At 35.6% G+C, this 26,898-nt stretch overlaps 1 protein-coding gene across 2 annotated transcripts in view; it reads right to left on the bottom strand.

Annotated features, from left to right (window-relative positions):
- Positions 1 to 1,137: 1,137 nt before the first annotated feature.
- Positions 1,138 to 26,898, bottom strand: part of Vcam1 (vascular cell adhesion molecule 1) — a 36,295-nt gene continuing 10,534 nt past the window's right edge. Inside the window, exons 2-12 of one of the 2 annotated variants that reach the window (XM_021247851.2) lie at positions 23,967 to 24,169; positions 22,674 to 22,804; positions 20,400 to 20,551; positions 19,575 to 19,850; positions 17,026 to 17,355; positions 15,396 to 15,662; positions 11,122 to 11,397; positions 8,257 to 8,577; positions 7,186 to 7,452; positions 5,461 to 5,727; positions 2,208 to 4,526 (exon numbers count right to left, since the gene is read on the bottom strand). In XM_021247851.2, the coding sequence (XP_021103510.1) occupies positions 4,189 to 4,526; positions 5,461 to 5,727; positions 7,186 to 7,452; positions 8,257 to 8,577; positions 11,122 to 11,397; positions 15,396 to 15,662; positions 17,026 to 17,355; positions 19,575 to 19,850; positions 20,400 to 20,463 (2,406 nt within the window). In that variant the 5' untranslated portion in view covers positions 20,464 to 20,551; positions 22,674 to 22,804; positions 23,967 to 24,169 and the 3' untranslated portion in view covers positions 2,208 to 4,188. Of the gene's footprint in view, positions 2,138 to 2,207; positions 4,527 to 5,460; positions 5,728 to 7,185; positions 7,453 to 8,256; positions 8,578 to 11,121; positions 11,398 to 15,395; positions 15,663 to 17,025; positions 17,356 to 19,574; positions 19,851 to 20,399; positions 20,598 to 22,673; positions 22,805 to 23,966; positions 24,170 to 26,898 lie in introns of those variants that run through there. The other variant, XM_004869135.3, reaches the window with a different exon arrangement.

Here is a 26,898-nt window from a genome sequence, read left to right as displayed (position 1 = left end):
ACTTGTAAGAAAGAAAAAAATTAAAGTCAGAAAATACCACATTTGACAAGCTGCTCAATAGTGGCAACTTTTATTCATTGTCATTGGAAGTGCAAATTATTTCAACTACTTTAGAAGAGCTTCACTTTTCCCATAAACATTAACATGTATATATATACTACAATCCAGAAAACGTTAGTATGTATTTGTGCTTGAGAAATTGTTGAATCTTTGGTAAATTCTTGCAAGTGTTAGACAAGAACATGTACAATAATGTTTACAGAAGCATTTTCTCATAATAGAAAAGACTGATAAGAATCCAAATATCCATCAATAGAATGGATAAATAAATTATGCAAGGACATAGTTTGAGTGAAAGAAAGAAGCAAATGTATCATTTGGTGATACGTCTATATAATTCGAAACCTGGCAAAACTAAACATTGCGCTACTTAGGAATATTTATGTAGGCATAAAACCCCCAAATAAAGCAAGGAAATAATCAATACATAATTTGGGATATTTGTTGATTACTTCTCAGTGGGAATTGTCAGTATGTGCATTTATTACATGCCAGTTTGTGTCATATAGGAGGCCCTGAAAATGGTAATGGTCTGACTCTTGAACTTGGTAGTATGTATAGAGGTGTTTATTTATTGACCACTAGCATGTGCATGGTAGTCTGCCTCACTCTTTTTATGTACACTGTATATTAGTGTTGGCAAACCTACAGCATGCATGTTATTGTGTTTTTCTTTTAAGACAAAAGATGTTAATGTAGAGTTGTATTGTCTAAACCCAAACTTCAGAATTCAGGTTTTATTGCAGTGTTGGCATTATGTGATAAATAAGTGCACTGGGGTTGCAGTTTGGCACTTGGTCTCTAAAAGTTTTGCCATCACTCCTGTATATATTTTAATTGAAAAGTTGCAGGGTCTAGGGACCCAAAACCAGATATCTCAGTTCATTAGGTTAGGATGACACCAAGAGGTCTGAATTTTTGTCAAGTTCCCATGGTGATTTTGATAAAAGTAACCTGAAGACCACATTTTAAGGATGTCTATTATTTCCATAGTTTGGAGCTTTCACCCTTTTAAGTAGCATTTCAAAAAGAGCTATGATATAAAGGAAGCATTTATAATAAATAAGCACACAACCCTTCCAATTCCAGAAATTATCACTTTACTATAAAAAACTAAATATTTACAAAGGAAAATGAAAAGAAGTTGCATTTAAAAACTCTATTAATGAAGTTACACAAGATTCTGATGAACGAACATTCTAAAGCATCTCCGTACCATGCCAGTACCATACAGAGAAGTCCAGTCAGCCAGTATGCCTAGGTTATGGTGTTTAGTACCTGAAAGCCAACCCGGGGCCCTCTTTATCATTTCCCTTTACACATATAAAACCCTGGCTTCTTCATAAAACATGAAATGACTTCAATAAACTTTGTAAGAACAAAATTTTGTTAAAGAAAAGAAAATATTAGATCACTTTGGTCAGCTGCCAGTCAAAGTTAACATTAAATTTCCCACAGATGTATTAAGTTATTAACAGTCAGTCTAAACCAAACTAGTTAGTTGTTCTCATGATCTGAGTATAGAGTGCTGCTATTCCAAGCCACCTTGTGTGGCATAATTTTACTTTACATATGTACAGGTTATATTATTGTATATACACATCAGGGAAACTTTTCCAGTCATCTCACTTCAGTGGCAGTGACTTTTCAGGCACTAAGGTTTCCGTTGGCTTCTTGCTCACAGCAAAGGGGACAAGTGGCCATTCCTTTATGTGTTTTGGTACCTGGGATTGAACTCGGGTCCTTGCACTTGCAAGGCAGGCGGTGGAACCACTGAGCTAAATCCCCGGCCCTCCCTTTATGTTTTTAATGCATTCTGGGAAGTCTGAACTCAGCTCATTGTTTTTCTTGTGGAATGACGAGCAGTATTATTGGATTTATAAGTAGCATCTCTGGTTGAATATTTCAAATGTTAGCTACACTTTTGATTTCTGTGCTTCTACCAGACTGTATGATCCTTTCATGTTGGCTTTTCTTGCAAAGTAAATGATCATCCCGAAGGCAGGTATTATTAAGGAGAATGTACAGTAGAGAACAAGAAGTTCGGGGGAAAAATAGTCCTTATTATTTTCTCTTCCTAGAAAATAAGCAAAAAGATGCAATTAATGTCTAGTACAAAAAGAAATCATTCGATAATAACACATGCTTTAATGTAACAGTACAACTAGTTCTTTAAATAGAAAGGAATCAAGTTAGTGTGATAAAGACCAAAAGGACTTCAAAGGCATATTTCTTTGAATTATCCAAATAACTAGCTGGGGGTTGCTATGGTCATAATGGATCTAAAGGTCACAGCAGTTGACTTTCACAAACTTGAATTGAAAGAAGTCCAGTTTCAGGTGAAAAGTAGAAGAGAGGGTGCAAGTTTTTTGGGATCCTTTACAAAAGCAGAAATTGGAGAGGGGTGTTTGTTTTGAAAAATAGGAATATCTAAAGTACTGAGACTACTCACCATGAATTGAGATAACTAACCAGTTTTCCAGGAAAATTCTTATAACATTTACAGTATGACCATTATCCTCAAACACCATGATAAGATATTAAGAAAAACAATTCTTGATTATGGATTTTTCAGTTAGTGTGTGTGTGTGTGTGTGTGTGTGCGTGCGCGTGTGTTGTATGCCTGAAGTAAAGGCACCACAATATATATTGTCTCTCTTCATCATTTATATCCTCTCGATTTACTGAAGGTCTTTAGACAGCATCATGTTTCCACTGAGATATAACTTAGAGAATCATTGTCTGATCTACATGTCCCCTAATCTAAATTAAGAATCCCAACATACTTTCAAAACCCCCCAACAACACTTTGTCTTTATAGACCTTATCACAGCTTGCAATTAAACATTCATCTATACGATTTATCTGTTAAATGTGGTTCCCTCTTCTGATGGTAATCTTCATAAGGAAAGCTTTGTGTACTATTTTTTTTTTTGTCCAGTACTGAATGCCAGCACTTGACTCACTACTTGGCATAACTACTACCCCCAAAATATTTTTGAACATTACTAATTTTTTTTCTTTCTAAATCCTCACTTGTGAATGTAATACAGAAGATAACACTATGCAAAAACTTTAGTAGGCTGGGGATGTAGCTCAGTGGTAGAGTGCTTGCCTAGCACGTGTGAGGCCCTCACTTCAATCTCTAGCACTGCAAAAAAGTAAAAATTTAAAAAAATCATCTGACAGCTGCAATACTATTTAACATCTGAACTCTGTGAGAACATCTGAGGAAGAAACCGTAGCATTTACTGCAGACTGGCTTCTATTTATACTTTGCACAACATTGTACGACCTCACAGTTAAGTTTCACTAAGAGACATACATGTTGCCTCCATCTTGGCAAGAATTAGTGATCTGAATTTGGTCACCACTGCATTCCTCCTAGAACTTTCTAAATACTGAAAGTCACTCAAGTAGATAAAACATTAGTATCAGCTGATATGAAGTTAATTTTTTCAAATTATTGAAGAAAAATTCTTCACCTTAAACATAATAAAAATTGCCTCATTTTCCTGCTTTCCCTTGATAGAGTTGAGCTAGTCAAAGATTATGAGTAATATTTCAACGGGTACACATCATCATGCTTACAATGAGGCATCAATATTAATGACATGTCATGCAAAGGTATTTCTGTTCCTATTGTTTTATTTTTAATTTAATAAATATTATCTTTTGCCTTTCAGTTTTTCTCTCAAGCATCTGCAGAGAGTATGTTGCCAGGGTGTTTTTCTAATAAAATTTTTTATTGGCTATATAAACACTGAAAATCTTAACTACCCCTCACTATTTCTATCAATGGAATACATTCAAGCCAAAACAAAAACAATTTAAAAACCCAACATAATACAAAGCAAGGCTAGTTTTAAAAGTCCAGGAAAATTTCAGGTTTTTGTTTTCAATGATATCCAGCTATTTTAAGCCATATTCAGTTTTGGGGGCTAGCTGAGTACCTAATATTATTTCCTTGCTCAATTAAATAATGGGAAAAGGTGGCAAGTAAGGAGTAAGAAAAGTCAACATGTGAAAGAGAAAGTTTAAAAATGAAGAAACTTCAGTATATCTTTAAAAGAGAATAATTAATTACAAACAGAATTACAGAAATTTCAATTTTTCAATTTCCTGTGGTTAAGCTAAGTTAAAGGTGGTCAGAGACAACAAGGATAAAAGAAAACAGGAATGAATGAAGTTCAACCTACTCATAACTGAGATCTCAATCCTTCCAGAATCATCCCCAACCTCATTGGAAGCACTGATTACATACACCCCTGAATCATTTTGAGTGACATGATACAAGGTAAATGTTCCATTGTTTGAACATATAGTAACTTCATTGGCCAGATCAACTCTTTTCAGGATAATCACTGCAGGTGGATGACTGAAAGTTTTACATGTAATTGTGATATTTTCCCCTTCTTTAACATTTCTAGATGGATGTATTGATATTGTCAAGTTTCGAGGACTTACTGTAAAGACAGAAAATATATAATAAGGCTTGTAATCTTGAGAAAGTTGGCCAGATCACTAAAATTTTTCCTGTTTTCTGATGTGGGTTCAAGTTTTCTCTACACTGAGAAGAGGTTGCCAACTGATTGCCAAGAGTTAGACTACTTAAGGTTTGGCATTTGCAGTTGTGCTCACCACCAAGTGTGGCTTCCAGTACACACTAGGAGTTCATCAGTTTGCAAAGAGCATGAAACTGATTAGTCAAGGTTAATGTATTATGCTTACACCAATAAGATCAACAGATGCTACCTACTGAGCATTCACAAGAGTGGGTATGAGATTAAGGGGCCCCTGAAGTCCTCTGATGAGATCATTGTCTTCCCTTTCTCTCTATTAGAAAAGGGTAGGACGGTCAAGGGTGTGTATTTTAAAGGAACTTGTTCCGTAGTCTGGAGATTTTTCTATGTTGCTCAGGATCAAGATTGCTACTTCTTTTTAATAATCTTGAAAAGAGTCAACCAGAAAATATGCAGTTACTCCATATTAAGGAAATAGTGTGCTCTTCACGTAGGAAGAGGGGCTGGATAAAACTATTTTTCTTGATGGGCCAATCCTATTTTTTTAGTTTCCTTTTAACTCCCAGTGAAAGGTTTTGAATATATGTTTAAATATAGTAAAAGCAAGACCTCAGAGACTAATGATGAATTGTTAACTTTGAACAAAAGCAAATGGGAATTATACTTTCAACGATGATTAATTCAACTTCCTGACTAAACTCTATAGGATGGAACAGCTGTGCCTGATTATTTTGAGGGACATTAAGAAATAAACATTGTCCTCACAGAATTCATTCATTTTGCTAAGTCATTTTACTAATATTAGAAATTTGCTACCACCCATGGACCCTCTGAACAATTACAAAAAGTTGCAATAAAACAAAAGCAAAAAACCAACCTTTAACATCCAGCGTTAGGCTTCTTAATTCTGAGCCAACTTTATTTTTAGATTCACATTCATATACTCCTGCATCCTCCAGCTGCACCTTGTGGATGGTGTATGCACCATCTATAGACTTTAGCACTGTGTCTCCCATCTCTGTTTTTTTCTTCAGAATTATCCAAGTTTCTGGAACATTTCCACATGTACAAGAGATAATGACCATGTCTCCTTCCTTGACACTCTCAGAAGGAAAAGCTGTAAGTTGTATGTCTTTTGGAGCAACTGAAAAGAGAATTTTAAAAGTACCTCTGATTAAATGAAATACAAACTAAGGCCAGGGATTTAGCTCAGTGGTTTTGCCGCCTGCCTTGCAAACGCAAGATCCCAAGTTCAATCTTCAATCCCTGGTACCAAAAAAAAAAAAAAAAAAGAAAAGAAAAAAAGAAATACAAACTAATTTCATATTAATGTAATGACATCAACAGTCGCTGCTATTTGCATTTACTGTTCACATGAAATGCTAAAGGCAAGAAAAATGTACCAAAAATTTTAATGGAAAAAAATAAGTCAAGCATTTACTAGTTTGTCATGAATGGTCATGTTCTAAACAAGAGAAGATATGCTTCTTTCATTTCCTTTAATATACTTCTTTACCCAGCCTAGCACAAATAATGGTGTTTCACAGAGAGCTAGATCCTCCTAGATCAAGAACTTAAGTTGTAAATAGATGTTACTGCCCTAACAACACAACTACTATTTATCAGGTTCTAAGAACTGGACTAAATACTTGACATACACCTTCATTAATGTAACAAATCTTGGAGAGAAGTATTCTATCTTTTTTTATAATTGAGATTCCTGTTAAAGTCATCAATTTTGTGACTTCATTTGAGACTATTTGTTCAAGGCCAAAGTGCCATGACATTCAACCTAAAGGTTTTCTTTAAGGTTGTACATTTCCCTTCCAAGATCTTTCTTTTAAAATACAAATCTCATTGACATGAGGTCACAATAAATCACACATAATTTAGTGGGAGTAATATCAAGGGGTACAAGAGGAAATGAGAGCCTTGGTGAAGAAAGTAACCCTAATGGCCCAAAGGGAAGGAATGGGGTATAAACCAAATCAATCACTTCACAACTGTGCTCATAACTGTCTGTGTCTTCAATGTGCCAAGTAGAAATTGTTTTGTTGTCAGTTTTGGGGTCTCTGTCCTCGAGGAGAGGCATATATCTGATGGCTTAATCCATTCTGGCAGTTCCATACCACCAGACTGATGAACAAGAGGGCATACATAGTCGCTGCTATTCTTAAACATCAAAATTTACAAAATCCGCCTAGGCTTCTTAGACTTCTAAGCAAGTACCAGCAGTCATCTTGTGAGATTGCTCCTCAGTGTCTATTTCAGCCCCATATGGTTTTAATACTAAATAATATGCAAGTACATATATACCGCTTCCTGTCCTTATTTCAACACTATAACCATGGTCTCATAATCACTAGAACTCTTGGTACAGTTCCTGGAGCTAGTGTTTCACTTGAGGTTAAAAGAATTTCAGCGTAAGTGACTTGGTTTGGTTCAAGCAGGAGCTCTTCATGCATAGGAAACATTGTGAACTTTTTAAGAACCCTCAATACATTTTTAAAGCAAAAATATTGTTTTCAGAGTAGACCTTTTTCATAACTAACACAACCAAAAAAATACTAGCAATAATAATTTAAAGTCATACTCTGCTTACCTTGGATAGTTAGTTCAACTTTTTTTCTGCTTATTCCAGCCTGGTTAATCCCTTCACACACATAAATGCCAGAATCTTCCATTTTTGTGGAAATTAAGGTGAGTGTGGTAGTCTCAGAAAGAAGCTGTAGATCTCCATTACTGAGCTGTCTGCTCCACAGGATTTTTGGAGCTGGAATGCCGTTACTACTGCATGTCATATTCACAGAACTGCCTTCCTCTAAGATAGAGGAGGGGTTGAACAAGACAGTGGTATCTGTGGGGGCAACTAAAATGATAGAGGCACTTATTAGCTTGACACTTTATACCCTGACTTCCAACAAGTTTCAGTAATATTGCAAAACTAGGCTTTGGATTCAGTGGAATAGTTATAAATCTTGGGTTTCTGACACCATTTATTTCAGCAGATGCAGAATGACATGGACAAAAGCACTGATATTCTCTAATGGAAGTAAATCTTATAGAAACTCTTGCTAACAAAGCATGGATGAGCCATGATCATTTGTATCACCATTTACGGTCCATTAAACATGACCAAAACTTATTTGAATCCCTTCTATGAAAAAGTGGAGTCTATTTTTCTCTCCTTGAGTCTGGGCCAGATTTGTAACTCACTTTGACTAATGGAAGGTGGACAAAGTAACACTATTGACCTCCCAAACTCAGGCCTTTAAGAGGCTACTTCTATTATCACCTTCTTGAAATGCTGTGCTCTGGAGAGTAACCCTAGGCTAATTTGTGAGGATGACACCATGTGAAGAAAGAAGGACCTGGATATGCCAGTCATATGAATGATCCATCTGAGACCAGCCAGCCCTGAAGACCCCCTGAATGAGAATGCATGAGTGAGCTCAGCTGATACCACACTGGGCAACTAGCTTGTCCCCTAATGCCAACTCATAGAATCATAATTTATTTTACATGGGGAGCTATAATAATCAATTATTTTAAATTTTCTTTTCATTTATTTTTTTCACAGAGGTTTTAACTATTAACCTTATGTTAACTATTGCCTGGTAAACATGATAAAGAAATCCATATTAATCTGTGGGTACATCACGCATGTACTTACCATTGACATAAAGTGTCTGTGTACTCTGCCTTTGTTTGGGTTCAGATTCCATTTCACCAATATGTAACTTCGCTTGACAAACAAGCACATTTCCAGTATCTTCAGTGGTGGGAGTGAAGGTCATTTCCAAACTGTGGTTCTTTAGGGATTTTATGTCCATTTCCTCTGAAAAGTATTTATTCACCATAAGAGTTTCTCCTTTACGTATTTCAATCTCCAAGTGGTCAAAAGGATACACAAAAGGAACCTTGCAGCTTACAGTGACAGGATTCCCACTCACTAGTAGATCACTCATCTCAATTTCTGGATCTTGAGGGAATGCTGCAAATATCAAACAAAAATGACATTTATGTATGACATGAGGAAAAAGTGAGCTAAATTCTTAAATGCAAAGGTCTCAAAATGACAGCTTTACCAGCTAGGATAGAACGATCAATACATAAATAATGCCATTAAGTATAAATACATAATTGTAAAATTAATTATAATTCTGTTGGAAATAAAAAATACTTAGTACATTAAATCATCGTGTAAAAAATGCTCTTACTTTTTATTTTTCCCTTCTAATGATATCATCTTGCTGAACACATGGCCTGATCTTTTCTAAGGACATGTCAGCTTCTACTGTCTTATTTATAAACTATGTATTTTAAATAACTTAAATATTTTTCATGATTTATTAAATACTTAGCATAAATTAGTTCCCTAACATTCATTATCTCAATTCAATAATGTCTGATAAAATGGGCATTATTTGACTTATTTTATAGTTAAGACAACTGAAATTTACAGAGGCTGAGAGAATTTTCATTGCACATCATAACTAGTAAGTCACTGAGCTGAGCTCACAATATCTGTTTTTTTAACCTCAAAATCTGGGCTTGGTTTCATGGGGCTGTGCAGCCCCTTGATCTCAAGCACACACAAAGGCATTCTCAATGTAGGTAGTTTAATATCTAATGTTGAAATTTAGAGAGCAAGTCTTAAATATTTCTCAGATAATATTTTTAATCAAGAAAAGAACTGTCTTAACTATATTATTTAGAATCCAATTATTTAGAATCTAATCTATACAAAGGATGATAAAAATATACAGAGAATGTTTATATTTTTAAAAGCTTTATTACAGTGAAAGACAGTGCTGTTACTTCCCCTCAAAATATCCCCCCAGTTTTGAGCACACTTATCCCATTGTTCTTGCCACTTTCAGAAGCAGTTCCTAAAGTCTTCTTTAGTGTCTTTATGAAGTGTGATAAAAATTATAGTGAATGTTGCTGCCAAGTGCTACCCAACAGGCAGTCTTGTAAAAATATTATGGTGTATATCTGCCTACCGTATTCACTGGATCTGGCACCATGTGTTTTCTGACTCTTTCCCAAAGTCAAAATGACCATGAAAGGTAAATGTTTTGAATGGATTTGAGACATCAAGGCAGCCATGACAGTGCAACTAAAGATATTCATGAAAGAGGATTTCCAGAATTGCTTCAGAAAGTGGAAAGAACAATAGGATGTGTGTTCAAAGTAAGGGGGAGTATTTTAAGTGGCAATAATGGCAATATTTCTTTTACTGTAATAAAATTTTTTAAATCTAAACATTCAACTTATAATTTGATCTCGCCTCAGATAATAACACCTATACTATATCTTTGCAAACCAATAAATGAGGCTCAAATAATTATCAAAGGTAATTTTTTTTCCTTAAGCAAAATGTTAAATTGTGATTTATTTAACACAATTAAATTTATAATAATTTAATGCTAAATTGTGATTCTCAAATATTTCCATATTGTGATAAGATTTCACCACTGCTTCTAATTTCCATTGGGAATGTACCTATATCATCAGGTCCAGAACTCTGGGTAATATAATAAACATTAAGTTTACCCTTCTTTTGAGAGATTTAAACCCCTTTACAGTCATAATCTTGTTCTGAACTTAATCCTGAAATGTAACATAAGTTCAGGCAGGGTTTCTGGTGGGAAATCTTTACAAAATGTTCTCTTGAGTTCACTGAATAAGACAAGGCAGAGATACTACCTAGAAAAAATAATCTCATGATCACTTTGCATATTTTGTTCCACATTCATTATAGACCAAGGAACTCAGCAATATCAAATTCACTGAGATTTGAGGTTGTAGAGGCTCTTTTTTTCTCACTGGCAAGAAGAGCAAGAAGTATGTAATATGTGCTTTCAGCCTAAATCAATATTAAGATTTGGTGTTGCTCCCGATTCTACCTGGGCAGAAACCTGATCTACTGGTACTGACCAACCCCATCTCCAATCTACTCCCTGTCTCCTTTTTTGGTTTCCAGTTGGTTCCAGTTGTCTCATCCCCCCACCCCGATCTTTCAGATCAGCTGTCCAAATGTGCTTCTAAAAGGTGGGCTCTGGCTGCACCATCAGTTGGATAGGTGAATGGTAAAGTACCCTGTCCAGTTATTTGATGGGCATTGACCTCCACTGTTCTCACCACTTCCGTACACCTCATGTACAGGTAGAAGGGATAGGAACCATGGAGCATGGAGTGTGATCAAATGCATGATAAGAGAGTCCTGATGAGAAACAAACTAAGGATTGTGCCTGCTGTGTATATATGTAACATGGACTTAAGATTTAGAGTATTTAGCCAGGGATTTAGCTCAGTGGTTTTGCTGCCTGCTGCGCAAGCACAAGGACCTGAGTTCAATCCCTGGTACCAAAAGAGATTTAGAGCATTTATGTTGAATCAAACTATTTGGTTCAGTGATTGAGGAACCATTCACAATGCTACATCCCCTTTCTAAGCAAATGGATCTCACTGCTTACCACAAATTCACATTCTTTTGAAAAAAAAAATGATAATAACTTTGAAAACCACTTACAGTAGAGCTCCACCTGGATTTCCTTTTCCACTTTTCTGTGTCCACATGTCACTGTGCATAGGTATTGATCTTCGTTCTCTAAACTCACAGAGCTCAAGTTCACTGTGGACTCAGTCCTCACAATCCGCACCATCCCACTCAGAGAGCTGTTTCTCTGGGTTCTCCAAGAGAAAGATGGGGACTCACAATCTGTGACACTACATGTCAACACAATTGAGTCCCCAACCTGGGCAGCAACCTGGTGTCCAGGGGAGATGTCGACAGTAAATGGTTTCTCTGAAGAGAAAAAGTGAACAAGAGAAATATCAGATAAAAGTCATTTCTTCTTTCATCATATTTTCTTATGTGATCATTATTTTTCCTGATCTCCTTTCAGCTATTTGGGCCAAGAAGAAATTATTCCTTTTCACTTTGGAGGCATCAAAATAAGACCACATTGTTTAAGGAAAAATCTATAAGAGTTTCTCAAATCAGATGGTCAGAATAAATGTAGATAAAAATTTGTCAAGACAGTGATTGGCTTTTTTTTCCTGGCAATGATCCAATTCCTGCTCTGATTTTGTCAGATCATTGTAATAGAGGATAATAGATCAAATAATTCCCATTGTTCCTATGTGTCAAGCATTAGGAACACGACTTCCATATGTATTATCTCATTTAATTCTCACAATGATTGCTGAACTGGTACTATTATTTACTCTGATTTCTCATTTTCCTTCTGCTTTTATTCTTTCTTTTTCTCTTCTCTCCTCTTCTTTCTCCTATAGGAAATTTTTTTATTTTTATGTAATACATGTAGATATTAATAAATGAAATATAAAAATCACTCTTCTGTGAAAAATAAAACAAAATTTCATAACAAAATAATTAGAGAATAACAATAGTTAATATATCATGTGCCATAATCTTAAATCTCCTAGAAGAAATTTAAGCTCACAAGTGTTAACTTTACTCAGCTTACATGTGGCAAAATTTAAGACTTGATGCAAGGTATGTCTGATTAAAGATAACAGCTTTTCTGTTGCTCAAACTACTAAATCAGGTCATCCTCATGAAGAGGTAAAACAAGACCTAAAGGAGGTTCTAGAAATAAACTACCCAAAAATGTAATCTAATTAGATACAATATCAATGATGGACCAGTGCTTAGAACTTCTGTTCCAACAATATAAAGTTCTATCTTTGAGAGTCACACCTAAAGCAAAGTAAAACTTTTAAGCCTTAACATAATAACATGATTATATCTAGAATTTGTTTGATGCAGTATAAAAATACTTTGCAATTATCTCAGGGGGTTAAAGCTGAAGGGTGAGATCAAACTCCTAAGTCTGAAGTACTCATGTGCACAGGTTTTGATTGAGTGGCTGCTATTTTGAGAGAAAGTGAATTCCAAGTCTTGACTTTAGTCCCCAGAAGAAACTGGGAGCAGTTGGGCACTTGAAAGTTGTCACTTGAAAGTGACAGATGATCACTAAAAGTCTTCTTTGTAAATAGTAGGTAGGAGATGGGAGAAATTTCAACACACAAATTATCCAATGATATGTTTTTCATGGTTCTCATCTGTGCCAGAAAAAGTTACTTTTCTTGATTTAGTTTGTGTAATTGTGACATCTCAGTATTTTTCAAAAGAGACTCTCCTTTAATTATCTCAAACTCATATAATATCATACTTTAAAGAGAGATCCTCCATAACAATAAGGAGAATTTCTGATTTCTTTTACAAGCTAGCATGAGAATGAGGAACTTTTAAAGTAGATCAGCTTCCTGCCTGTGAGCAGTCCTGGCTACATATTTTACTGTAGCTTCTTGGGGAGGAACTCTTTTAGGAAGCTAAAAGGTCTTTGAAGGTTCAATTGTATCTTCAATATTTAAGATTGTTATTATCTCATCTGATACAAAATACAAAACAACCTTTCCAATCCCATAATACATTTCCTTTCTGCATTGAAATGGAATGGAGTTTATGATGGGATAGAACAATTCCAGGATGATTGGCTTTACATACTTTTTATTAGTATAATAACTCTTCTGGTCATTTGCAAATGCTAACCTAATATCCAATTGAGTTAGTTTACTGATGGTGAGTTTGAATTTAATTTTTTTGATCATCTAAGATTAAACTTCACATTCTCATATTTTAAAAATTTGTGTAGCCTATATTTACAATTTATTCATGTATTCAACAAACATTTACTGAAAACCTACTGTGTCAGTCAGGTGCTATGCTAGGTACCCAAACATTAAAGCATGTGCATGTGTGCACACATACGTGCACACACACTCACACAGACATACACAAATATACAGCCAGTTCCTGACTTTAAGGACCTTACAGGTTAGTGGAGTGACACATTTAAATAGATTATTTTTAGCCTATTTTGGCTCTTACTAAATTACATGCCCTTCTTTCCTTCCTAGTTTGTAAGCTTCCACAGGGCAGCTGCTCTGTGTTTTTCATATCTGTATGCCTGCACCAGATAGATCCTTGGATTCTTGGAGAAAAGCTCTAATTAGTGTGTGTAGAACTGTACAGAAATGCATACATGGCTATAAGAATTATTGAGTGTACATGAAGGAGGGAGCAAATACCTTTGCCTGACACAGTCTGGAACTGGGAAGCTTACAGAATCTTTGTCCTGAAGGATGGCTAGGACTTGGGCAGCTGCAGGCAGGGGAAAGGCCATTCTATGTAGGAGAACACCATGAACAAGGCACAGAGCACCACAAAGCTGCAAAGGTAGTTTCCAACCAGATTGGGCAGTTATATGTGACAATTTTAAGAAATATGGCTAGAGTTGTAAGAAATGAGCACTTTTTTTGTTTCAGGTAATTAACTATGATACCAGTGGGTAGGATAGATTATCTTGGGAACATAATGACAGCAGGGAGGTCACCTAAAGCAACTAGCTATAAACACAATGGAATACTATTGAGCCTTTAGAAAAAGGGGTTATTGTGCCACTTGGGAGAAAATGGATGAACCTGGAGGATATTAGAATAAGTGCAATAAGCCCTACACAGAAAGACAGATACTACACGATCTCACTAACATGTGTAACCTAAAAACATCAAAGTCACAGTAGAGAGTAGAATGGTGGTTACCAGAGGCTGGGGTAGGCCAAGAAGAAAATAGGAAGTTTTTGGCTAAAAAGTATATTTTCAGTTAGGAGAAATAAGTTTTTGAACTATGTTACACAGTAGAGTGACTATAGTTAATTTTTAAAGTATATTTTATATTTTAAAATAACTAAGAGAATAAATTTGAAATGTCTTGTTACAAAAAGTGATGTGAGATGATGGATATGTTAATTAGCTTGATTTAACCATCCTATATTTTATGAATATACCAAAGCATCACATTGTATTTTGTACATGTATACATTATGATTAGTCAATTTAAAATATTAATTAAAAATTAAAAATAGACAATGAGGTACAATTGAAAAGGCATAAAGTTTTAGATGAAAATGAGCCTGTAAATGCTGTTTGACCTGAGAAATTATGAACTATGTTGAGCCTGAGTTTCTATCTACCTTAAAGAGTTATGATAAAGATTGAAATAATATCTTTGAAATAGAATATATAACTCCTAGTAAATAATAAGTATACGATCAATAGATGATACCATCATTAATCTTTGTGAGACTCCATTCTGTCACCTGTAAGATGGATATAAAATACCTCTTAGTTATTATTTCTTAAAGATTATAGATAGCTTATATAAAATGTCAGAAACATAGCAGGTATTCAATGAATGCTACTATTTAAGACCATCCTTCAAAAGCCCAAGTGAGAGAGGATAATATAAGGCAACAACAAGAAGGTTGAAGAAAAGGTCAGATTCCAGGTATCATTTTGAGGAACAACTAACAGATTTGGTGATATAGAATGGAAGCATGTATTTGGGAATAACTAGAAAATAACAGTCTGATTCTTGACCATCCTGACTGAGAAAAAAGAGTATTGCATGCTAGATGCAGTAAACTGAAACATGTCAATAATCACAGGACAGGAGGAAGAGGGAAACCAAAGAGTAAGGAAGTCAAGAAATGATGTAAGCTAAAAACTAATCCAAAAAGCAGAGCCATGAAAGCACTAGGAGAAGAGACTTCCAAAAAGTATGAGTATAATAAGTATATATTTGTGTTAAAGCACATGACAAACAAATGAATCATCAATAATATGCAGAGAAGGAATTTCAGCATTGATGCTGTCATTTTCACTCAAATCCCCATGACAACACCTTTATCATTCTTTTTTTCACATTCTTCTCACCTTGAACAATTAATTCCACCTCTTTTCTGTTTCTCCCAATCTGATTGACTCCTTCACAGACATAAATTCCAGAATCTTCCATTTTCATGGCAATTAATGTGAGAGTTGCATTCCCTGAAAGAAGCTGTAGATTCCCATTGTCTAATTTCTTGCTCCAGACACTCTCAGGAGCTGGTAGACCCTCACTGGAACACGTCAGAGTCACAGAGTCACCCTCTTGCAGCCTCGTGGAGGGTTGCACAGAGATAGCTGTGTTCTTGGGTGAGACTGAAAAGGCAGGGTATAGTATAATGTTAGCAATCTTTCAGCATCATCTCAACCCAACAGAGATAATATTCTTCAAACTTATTCTGCCAAGTTAGTATAAAGGACTGCTGAGTCATTATAAAAATGGTCAGTTTAGCTTCTGATTAATTTATCTTTTTTGATGTTGGATGTTTTCAGATGGTTGTAAATATTCAGAAATTAGGAAGGGCCCTTAGAGTCATGTGGCTTAATCTCCTACCTAGGAATCTTACAAAGACCTCATCCAAGTTGGCATCAATATTTTCTGAAAGATGCAACTCATTGCCTTACAAAACAGTGAACTTGATTTTGTTTGTTTTTGAGACAGGGTCTCACTTTGTAGTGCAGGCTGGCCTTGAGCTCTGGGCAATCATCCTGCCTCAGCCTCCTGAATGCTGGGATTACAAGTGTGCACCACTATGCCCAGCTGTCAACTTGATTTTTGAACATCTATAATTATTAGAAAAATTTCTCCTATTTCAACTCAACAGTGAAATCTTCCTCTTTGTAACTAATTTTTACATACTGGTCATAGTATAGTTCTCTGATGTTACAAAATAAATCTTTCACATACAACTATCTTTCAAATATTTAATTACAGCTCTCTTTTCCAAGTTTTGTATTCTCTGGGGAAAAATATAGCCTATCTCGACTGTTTCTTTCAAAATATTGTTGAAATCTAGCACATTTTCTTTTGGCTAAACATGAAATAGTTGATGAGAATCCTTTTAAATATAACAGAACATAGCATTTTAGTCTCAGATAGAGCAGGGTGAGTCCATTTGGACACAATCCTAGGACAACAAGACTGCTTCAAGTCCCCTGGCACTCTCAAAGAGGTAGAAGCAATCAAGCCTCATCCCATTGTCTCCAGCCAATGCACGTATGCATGTGCGAGCATAGGTGTACACACACACACACACACACACACACACACACACACAGGATAAGTGCTCATCTTGTCAAGTTTCTATATCTATGCAACCAGTGTTTCAAGGCCTATTATAGGAGCCTTTACAAAGCATGATTAAAAGTATTTTATCATGTAAGCCTATTTCCTACGACCCAATCAGGTAGTAACACTGTTTCCTCTTTGACAGAGAAATAGAGAAATCCAGTAACTCAAGGTCACACAGTTAACAGAGCCAGAAATTAAGATCAAGTCTTCTTGGTCCAAATCCATTGTTCTTTTCACTGAATTATACTACTGGAAAAATATGTTTTCAATAAATAAAAATGGATTAAAAACTACAGTTTTATTGTTGACCTAGTTGTTAAATTTGTTGTGCTATACATACAAGTTTGAATTCATATAAAGAGTAGACCACATCACCCAACTACTTACTGTAGACTTGCAGTTCTTTGTTAGTCTCCTTTTCTTTGGGATTTGATTCTTCAGAATCAGTTTCAGTAATGTGCAATTTAGCTCGGCAAATGAGTGCTTTTCCAATATCTTCAATGGTAGGAGTAAAGGTTACTTCAAGACTCTTGGTTTCCAAGGACTTCTTGTCCATATCTTCCAGAAATTCCTGATTCTTCAGATGGGAGTCACCCTTCAGTAACTCCATCTCCAGCCTGTCAAATGGGTACACATCAGGGACCAGACACTTGACTATGATGGGCTTTCCGACCTCCAGAAGGCCACTGAAATGAATCTCTGGATCCTTGGGAAAAGCTGCAAAGTCAAACAAATCATGAGTGGACTTTCTGTTCATGTTCATAAGATCTTTTACTGTTTTAATGCAATGCAAATCAAATGTAATGTTTCGTTAAAGGGGTCTTAATGTGGCATAACAAATCATTTAATGGTTTCTATGGTTTGGGGTGGATTCTAGAAGCAAGAATCAGAATGAACCATCAAGAGGAATCTTCAGTTGTGACCCTGTATAAAAGTTTGTAACTTATTAGAGTAAAAGAAGGGAGAAAATAACTCTAATGTTTGTTGAAACTTATAGGTGCCTGTTTCTGTGCTATAGATTCAACATAAATGATTGTGTTTCATCCTCACTATAATCCTAAGAAATAGAGAATATATTTCACAGATGATTAAAGATTGAACTTGGTCCATCTGTATAATTTGCCTAAGGTCACACAACTACTAATGTTAAAGCTGGCATTTAAACTTAGGATTTATGTATTATTTTATATTGTTACTGAAGATTAATATTATATCATATTCTCTTATTTTAGTCAGAGCATATATAGATCTATTTTACATATAAGAAATTCAAAGCTCAGAATATCATTTCAAGAAGAGTTGTTGTAAAAAAAAAAGAAGAGTTGTTGTAAAAGATATGCTAAGAAATAAAAAGAGTAACTTGAAGTAGTTGGCTTCTGAAAATGGAGCCTATGACAGGAATTTATCCACCAGAAATATATACTTGTACAATCCTTCAATTTGAGATTTTCGTCTTGTAAAATCTAACTCAATCTAACCCAACCAGTACTGCACTGACCCTCCTAGTATGGAACACACAATTTCCTTGCCTGTTTGTAAGGGTTACCTTTCTTATTGTAGTCTGTCATCATGGTAACACTTAGGTGGATTTGAGACTTTGTGTAATAAGAAGGAAATAAAGGTTCAAAGAATATTATAATCAAATATGGAATGAAGACAGAATTGTTAAACATAATGAGAAAGAGACATTCTTGGAGAAAACCCCTGGCAGGATAATTAAAGCCAGAAGTGTCCTTATTTCTCTTTTTCTAAAATCTTTAACTGCTACTGGCAGGCAAAAGACAAAGGAACAGTTTGTTATCTGAAAATATAGTATTTTTAATTTTCCAACAGTTATTTCTTTCCCTTATATTCTGTAAGAAAGGTGCCTGTAGTCCACTCGGTTTTATGGCAGGTAATATAAGAACTTTCTACTTTTCCTTGTATTTACATAAGACCTTTCAAGGCACTCAGGAGGCTGGACAGACATAAAGTATGTGTGTACAAGCAGCATAATTGAAAGCAGCTTTTCTGGCACAGTTTCCTGGGAAGCTTTAACAACACATAGGGCTTGTTGAAATTTCAATTGAGGTTACTGGGCAAAGCTGGAATACAGTACAGTAAAAAGAAACCAATTTAATTATCAGATCATCAAATAAGGTCTTCATGAAGAAATTACTATATATGAGTACAATGTATGAGTACAGTTTTTTAGAAAAAAAAAGAGGCCATCAGAAACCAAACTCAAATGATTTACATAAGGTTAGTTTTGTTACTCCTTTTACTAACTTTATTTACTGACTTGAAAGTGGATTGGAATGCATTTTTGGTAGGCTGGTAAACTAGAGACATACATTCATGAAGCAAACCTAATTCATTATAAAAATACCTTTGAGCCTGAGCACCCAGGTTTCATGGCAACAAAATTCCTAAATTTATTGACATAAAGGCCAAATGAGTGAAATGTTTAGATGTATTTTTTATTATATCTAAGGAGAAAACTTTTATACTGAAACCTATTACTAAATGATAGATCTACTGAATCTTTAAACTGATTTTAAAAGCTTCAAATTGCATCAGAATAAATGAATGGAAAATCTCTGTGGGATACAATTCATGAATCACTTAGATGCATGAGCAAGTAAACATGTATGGATATAATCAAACGGAAATTTTGGGGGAAAAATGAACCTTAGAGATTTTCATTTTTATAGCTAAGGAAGTTGGGGCACATAGAGGTAGAATCTTGTTACCATATTTGTGACTGAGATGGAAATAAAAGCCAAAACTTGTGTTAGTGCTAGCCTCATCAGTCTCAAACTTTCTTGTTGCCATATGTTTTGTAGCCAAGATTCTGGACGTGAATATCATTTTAAAAGCTTTCTTTAAAATATATCTTTAAAAAGCTATTTTAAAGCAAAATTGAGAGAAAATCAAAGATTCTTTAAGTCACTTACAGTAGACATCCACCTGTATTTCTTTTTCCTCCTTCCTGGATCCGCAAGTTGCTGTGCACAGATAGGAGTGTTCATTCTCGAAACTAACGGGATCCATGGTCAGCGTGGACTTGGTGCCTTCATTCCTCACCTTGGCATTCAGCGGACTGTCTATCTGCGTTCTCCAAGAGAAAGATGGGGACTCGCAGCCTGTGGTGCTGCAAGTCAGTGAGATGGAGTCACCTATCTGAGCAAGAATCCGGGATTCTGGGGAGGTCTCAATTTTAAAAGCCTGAGCTGCAACAGCAAAAAAGAGAGAAGCAAATTTACCACTGGTTGGTCTGGTGTCTTACTCCCTCTTCTCTGTTCCAGTAAAACATCCAAAGTATAGCCCAGATGACCTTTTCCTAAATAGCTTCTGACTATTTCCACCATGGCCAAAAAGCACTGAAGTCCCTGCCAAAGGAGGTGTCAGAATCACCTTCACTTATGGGAACTCTCAGTTCCTGTCTTGATGCCTATTCATCAAAGTTATTTTGTTATTTGCAAAGTTTGACCTCATTATCAAGTACAGGAAACTAAACAGACAGACCTACTAAGATAGAATCCAAATTACTCATTTGACATTGGAAAAAAGGTATTAAAAACATTAATTTGCAGCTCTAAGTATGACAGCATAGTGGTATATAGCAAAGCTCAATAGCACATTAAAAGGTTGGTGAAATTAAAATTTCCCTATTGTTTAAAATCCTAGTTCCTTTCTCCACCACCACAGGAGAACTGACTAAAGCTAAAAGCAGGGCTAAATGGAATGTTAACATTTGGAATAGATCAAGAAGAACTTACAGGCCGCAAACACTATCCAAAGTATATTTGAAACTCCAAAGATCATGGCTATCTTCCCAGGCATTTTAAAGTTCCTTCTGTGATGAGAAAATACTGGTTCCAAAGCCTTATTTCTGTCCCACCTGAAAGTGCCTGGGAAGAGTCTTCAGCTCCTAAAGCCAGAAAGGCTAGTGTGAGTGAAATAGAAAGTCCGTTCTTTATAAAGGGTCCTGTTGTAGGGGCGGAGGGAAATCCCTTCAAGGGGAAACCCAGGGCAGAGCCAGAGAAAAAAGTTTAACTGACACCCAGCCAAGTCTCAATGTTAACCCCTTCAGCTGCTCTCTGTGTTACTACTGTCTGCATCCTGAGAAAATAAGGCACTTTTGAGATTGTGAAATGCAGGCTTTTCTGATTGCCAACTGCAAAAGAATATCTTTGCAAGAAAGATAAAAGAAAATGCTGATGGTAGAACCAGGCTGAATCTAATGGGCAGGCAGAGAACTTACACTTTCCTTTTAAACCTGAATAGATGATCCCATTATGCAAACTGATTTTCTCCATTAAAAAAATTTATTTTCAATCCTAAAATAGAGATTAAATTTTCTCTTACAAGAAAAAGGAAAAGATTCTTTTGATGAGTCATTTTGCTAAAGGTGACAGCACAACTTCTTAATTTTATACTTTTTATTCATAAAACTAGTTATTTTGATGAAGAAACATCAACTGTCTGAATTTTCTTTAGTGAAAAGTAAAGCAATGTATCTGAATATTAATGCCAAAATAAGAGATATAACTTTTCTCTTTTGTTTTAGAAAAGTTACCAAATCTTTGGTTAAAAAAGTCTATCTGTGTTTTGTTTTGTTTTGTTTTTTCTGGTACTGGGAATCAAACTCAGGACCTTGCATTGCCAGGTAGGTACAGTGGTTAAATTCCTGAATAAATAAGTCTTTGAAGATTTAAATGCAAAGATATGGAATACATTAGATAAACATTTTGTGGTAAATTGTTTGGGCTGTGTGTTTTAACAACAAACCCATTTAAAACATAAAAAATAATTTGTCTTTTGTTATAGGAGAGAGGACAATAACCAATGTCATAGTATTGTTTTTTCTTCCCAGTGTAGTGACTTTTTAAAGGCTCAATTAACTGGCTGTTCTAGCACTGCACACATAAGGGCCAGCTCCTCACAAAGTGCTTGTCCATCAAAAAGAAAACGGAAGGGGCACTTCCTTGTATTTTACACATGCAGGTCTACCTCCCCCAATGGACTGTCGGTTCCTTTGATGGCCTAGTTCTTGCTCATTGTTTTGCCTACTTTTATAATACCTAATAGTGATATATCAGTGTAACTTCATCTACCAAATCTTTAGGGACTAGAAAAGTAGGTTCAGGCAAAATTAGCCGGTAACCAAGTAATTTAGAGGGCCTTAAAATGCTTGTGTCATAGAAGATTAACAGCATCATGAAAGTTCACTACTCAGCTTCAGAGTAGATCTAAAGGATTGATAAGATTCAAAATGAATCAAGTCATGATATATTATATCACTTCAGAGTTTGGATATATTATAGCACTTTGGGAAAGTGCTAATCTGTTTCTTTAACTCCTAGTGGATTCAGGAAATTTCTGCCAAGTCCTTTATCATTCCATGGGTCCGGATGCCATCTGAGGTTCTACCTGATGGTGGGCTGAGCTGATAGCACCCTATTACGTGCCCTCCTTACTTCTCACAGGTGGAGCACCTGCCATGCTGCAGTCACCTGATGACACGTTGCATGCCCCAACTTGCTAACTCACATGGTTTCATTTTTCATCTCAGCATCTAGCCCAGAATTAGGCACTTATTATTATTTGTGGCATAAATGAGTGCATAGTGTTGTAGGTTAACAGGGTTAACAGGTTAAGACTATCTTGTCTACATAAAGTATTATTGGGTTTTGTCTTTGAATTTGTTCAGATTAACGTTTTTATCAGTAACATGGAGCACACAATTATTTAATTTGTTCATAATGTGAGACTGGGAAAGAGTTAACCTTACAAATGACCGAATTAAGACAAAGAAGGTCTCAAAAGATTTAATAATGATGTAGATAAGGAGGTAAAATTTAATAGGAATGCACTAAATCCCAGCATGTAAGTGTAAGCCATAAGAAGGTGCTCTTCTGTTTTTAGTTAACCATAAATGAGCATGAGACAACATTGCCATGAGAAACTAATCCTGATGAACTCAGATACATTCATAGTAATTTAACCTTTTAGTCATGTGGGGAAGGAATTTCTGTGCATCATACACTCACCGGGCCATCCTGGAAGCAGGGGTGTGTGATTTGGGGTGCAATTTCTTGAGGAAGAGACTTGACAAAATAGAAGGTTCCTAAGAAAAGTGATAAAGATGTTGGAAAACTCCAAAATCCCTGCCTGGGAGGAGCTGTTGAAAGAATGGGACATGTTTTGTCTTTAGAAAAGACACCTGTGAAGTAATATGATAGTCAAATGATTGAGGAAGGATTGACTTCTTTGTGTTCTATTAATAGCTAAAAAGAGGACTCATGGATAGACAATTATTAAATTATTTGATCTAGGGGGGCCAGGAATATGTGTGTACCATTCCTTCTGTACTTAACACAGTGACCAGTAGATAGTAAAGGCTCAGCAAACCATCTTTGAATGAATAAATTATAACAGTTTGAAAGACTGCTTGATCAAAGTCAATAGCTCTGAGTTCAAGTCTAGTGCTCCACCTAAGAATTTTCACACAAATGTACATAATCTCTCTGACCAGGTCTACAAATGCTCAGAAACAGATAAAACTACTGTTTCAAAATGACTTATATGATTTAATGACTATTAATTCAATGCTGAACATCAGGTCTCTTTAAATAAATAAAGTATGATAGAAATGGTATATAGTAATAAGATACAATCACATTAAGTTCATGGTAAAGAAAGACTTTCCAGTTACCAAATGTTTTCCACAGTGCAATGGATTGCTTTACGAATTCAACAGGTACTGATCAGTGGGAGTATTCAAGCAACAATTTGATGATATCTCTGAACAATGTGACAGAGGTCAAGTTTTGCCTTATATAAGATATCCAACTAGCTGGCCATTGAGGCATCCTCCAACACTAACAGTCAGTGCTATCTAACCTTTTAGCCTGACTTTACCAATCCCCTCACTGAAATTACAAGCATCTTGCACTTTTTGGGTGGATGCATTTTGAGAGGCTTCAGGCATGCTTCCTTCAAACTGACTGAATACATAACAACTCCAGCACTTTCAAGACTTGCAAGCATTCGATTTATGATTTTTCATAGGCCTCTCTGGAGCGGAGTTCTCTAACCTTTCTTCCTGAGTGCCTTAACATAGCCAAGAATGCAACATTCTCAGCAGCAATGGGGACTCATTGTGACAGCAGTTCTCACCCTAGTGAGAGGAGGAAGTAATTCCTTTTTCTGGAGGTCATAGCAGATGTGGTAAGGAAAGTGAAAAATCATTCTGGTAGAGTCTTTCATACAAATTCTTCCTCATTTCACCAAATCCTTCCTCATTTGAGAATCACTACTCTAGATAGATCCAAACAATTTACCTATGTGACTCTTTTTATCTCTATGTAATGAAATCTTTCACAATGGCCTTTAGAAGTAGAAGTCTAAGAGTCTGCATGTCAAAGCTGGATCAGTTATTTGAAGAAAACAGTGAAGACAAAGGTTGCTTCCAGTTCCAATTTTGTCATACTTATGTGACTAACCCTTCTGGTCCTCCTACAGCCACTTTCTCACCAACAATCACCTGTATTTCAGGCAGGATACAAGGGAAAAGAGAAGATCAAGAAGTCAAAAACAAACAAACAAACGAAAACAGAAAACAGTGAGTTTTTTCTCTTTTAAAGAAATTACTAAGAAGTCCAAGCAGTGTCTTCCATTAATACCTTATTGAAAAGACAGGAGTTTGAATATTTGTATACATTGTTACCCACAAAGAAATCAGGATTCTATTAACAAAAAGATAGGAATGGTTGATGAGTAGACAGGAAATTAGAAATCTCTATCATATTTCCAAATTTCCTAATTGAGTTCAGTTCAATTCATTATTGAAAAATTACTCTATAGACATCCTGCTACCACTGGAAATATGAAGACATAAGAACAGTTAGTTCCTATATCAGAATGAAGAAGACCTGTGTGGTATCAGTAAAGAATTTTCACATAGTTCATCTTTCATTTACTTACCTGTCAGTTAGCAAGTAAAGTAAATTTTAGTGAGCTGACATAAATTTGAGGTTTTCTGAAAAAGCAAACTGTGTGGTAAGAAGCCCATTTTACCATGGACTTATTATAACTCTGGAATTTTGAGGAAAATGTTGCATATCATTGAGTAAAAATATGTGTAAATTTTAATATATCACTGAATTATTACATAAAAGAATAATAGGAGGAAGAGCATCACTATAAAAATTATTTTTCCTTTCTTTTCCCTTTTGTAAATTTATTTAACAGAACTCAAAATTTAATCATTTATGCTTTGACTATGCCCTGTGCTTAAGTGTAGCATTTCAGGTCAACGAAAGTGTTTTTGTGTATTCCATTTCTCCTCTTTGGGATGAACTTCCATCCTCTCTGCTAATCCCCATCTGTGCCCTTTTTAAAAAACATCTAACCTTCAAATTGTTTTAATACTGTTTCCAGCATGGGCTTTACTTCTTCAAAGATTTTACCTCTTTGGGTATAGAAATCTTGCTCATTTTTTACAGATTATCTGATCTACTGTTGCTTGTGTGACCCCCAAACCTATGAAGTTATATGAAATAGATAAGTACATGATATTTGAGCTAATAATTCAGGTCATTTCTTTCAGTTGACATTTGTGTAACTTTTTACCTAAAGAGTCCTCTAAAGTGACTTGAGATTTTTGCCTATGAGCTTCTCAGCAATCCTGTGAAAGAAGTGGGTGAGCGTTTTCATCTTTGTCTTATTGATCAGGAAACAGGGAAATTTGGTTACTTGAGCAGACTGCACAGAGTGAGGAGCAGGAACTGTGTCTTAAACTTAGCTCTTCTCACTCTCAGGTCTCTAACTGGGGCACTATGCCAAATTAGTTCAGTGTTTGTTGGAAAAACATCTTTTCTTCAAGCATTAAGGCAACTTAAGAGGGTCAAAAGCCTGTGAAATCTAACTCCAATATGACATTATGAATAGGATAAATATCCCTGAAGACTGTACCCTCATCTAAAGTTACAGATGACTGTAAGTTTCTTAATACCACTTTCAGGCCTGTTTTTGAATTTAAAATATCAGAACAAATTTTGCTGAGGATTTAGAATCTGCTGTAGGCATCCGGGAAAAAAGCATTGAACAGACTGTGGGGACGCTCTTGGGACTTGTCAGGACTGAAGACTGTAAATCCCAAAATGGAATTCCCTTTGCCCCTTGTTAGAGTTTAGGAGGAAAATTAATGGACCCTCTGAGCCCCAAACATACCTGTTCTCCATCTTTTTGTAGCTGCCTCCAGTGAGCCCAAATGGAATTTCCTTAGAAGACAGCCCCATGAGACCCATCCCACCGTATTCCTGACCGCAAATGAATCTGAGTCCATTATTCATTTATACACGAACACTAAGGAGTTGAGGAGACAAAAACATTTAAGTGCCCTCCCATTCTAAAATGATTGCAAAACATCTGTTTACATTGGTGAAGAGAGAGTTGGAGAAGACATTTCATGAGCTTGCAGTAGACAGCTAAGTAAATCATGAGAAAAAGAAAAGGAGCAATTACAAGGAGAGGAAAAATCATTCTAAACCAAATGTTTTATATCTATTTATGAATGACTCATGGAATTTGGAAATACCTCATAATGTGCAGTGATCAGAGTTGGGATATAAAATAAGTAAAAAAGATTTTTTTCTCATAATGTGACTCTAATACAGACTTTTTCTCAAAAGCATAGACCCTTTGGAAAGCTCTAAAATGTGATGATTTCTGTTATAAATTAAAGTTCCAACCTTCATAAGCAACATGTAAAGTTTTCTTTCGGAATGTTTCCTTTTAGAAGTCTTTACGTTTTGACATTCACAGAGTATCATGAAGAAAAAGGTACCCGGAAACCTGGGTTCTTATCTGTGTTCTGTACATGAAGGATTAATCTGCCATGAGACTCTGGCATCCATGTCTTCTCACCTATAAAGCAGGAAAGAGGCAGCCTGGATGGTCTCTAAAGTCCTTCCCTTTCATTGTTATGAATTCAAGGCTAATGAGTAGCTAAATAACCATAGACAAATTGGCCAAATATTTGTGGGTAAGGCATTATGATTCCAAAGAAACTAATGCAGGTCTTCTTATAAGGGTTAAGTTTTTTGCAGGAACTTCGTGAAAATGCTATTTCATGTCTTTAGTTCTTACCCTTTTATGCTTTAAATAGGCTTCCAGCTTTTGGCTGCAGACTCTAGGCTTTTGGGTTTGCTCTGAATGACCAGTGTTTCTATCTGAGCCCCTGGACATGGACATGTTTACTTTCCCTTTACA

Source organism: Heterocephalus glaber, unplaced genomic scaffold, assembly GCF_053883595.1.
Source record: "Heterocephalus glaber isolate CG9 unplaced genomic scaffold, H.glaber_assembly_v1.0 deba00001442, whole genome shotgun sequence".
Lineage (NCBI taxonomy): Eukaryota > Metazoa > Chordata > Mammalia > Rodentia > Bathyergidae > Heterocephalus > Heterocephalus glaber.
Note: the sequence above shows the minus strand (reverse complement) of the source record. Positions and strands in the feature narration are given on the sequence as shown.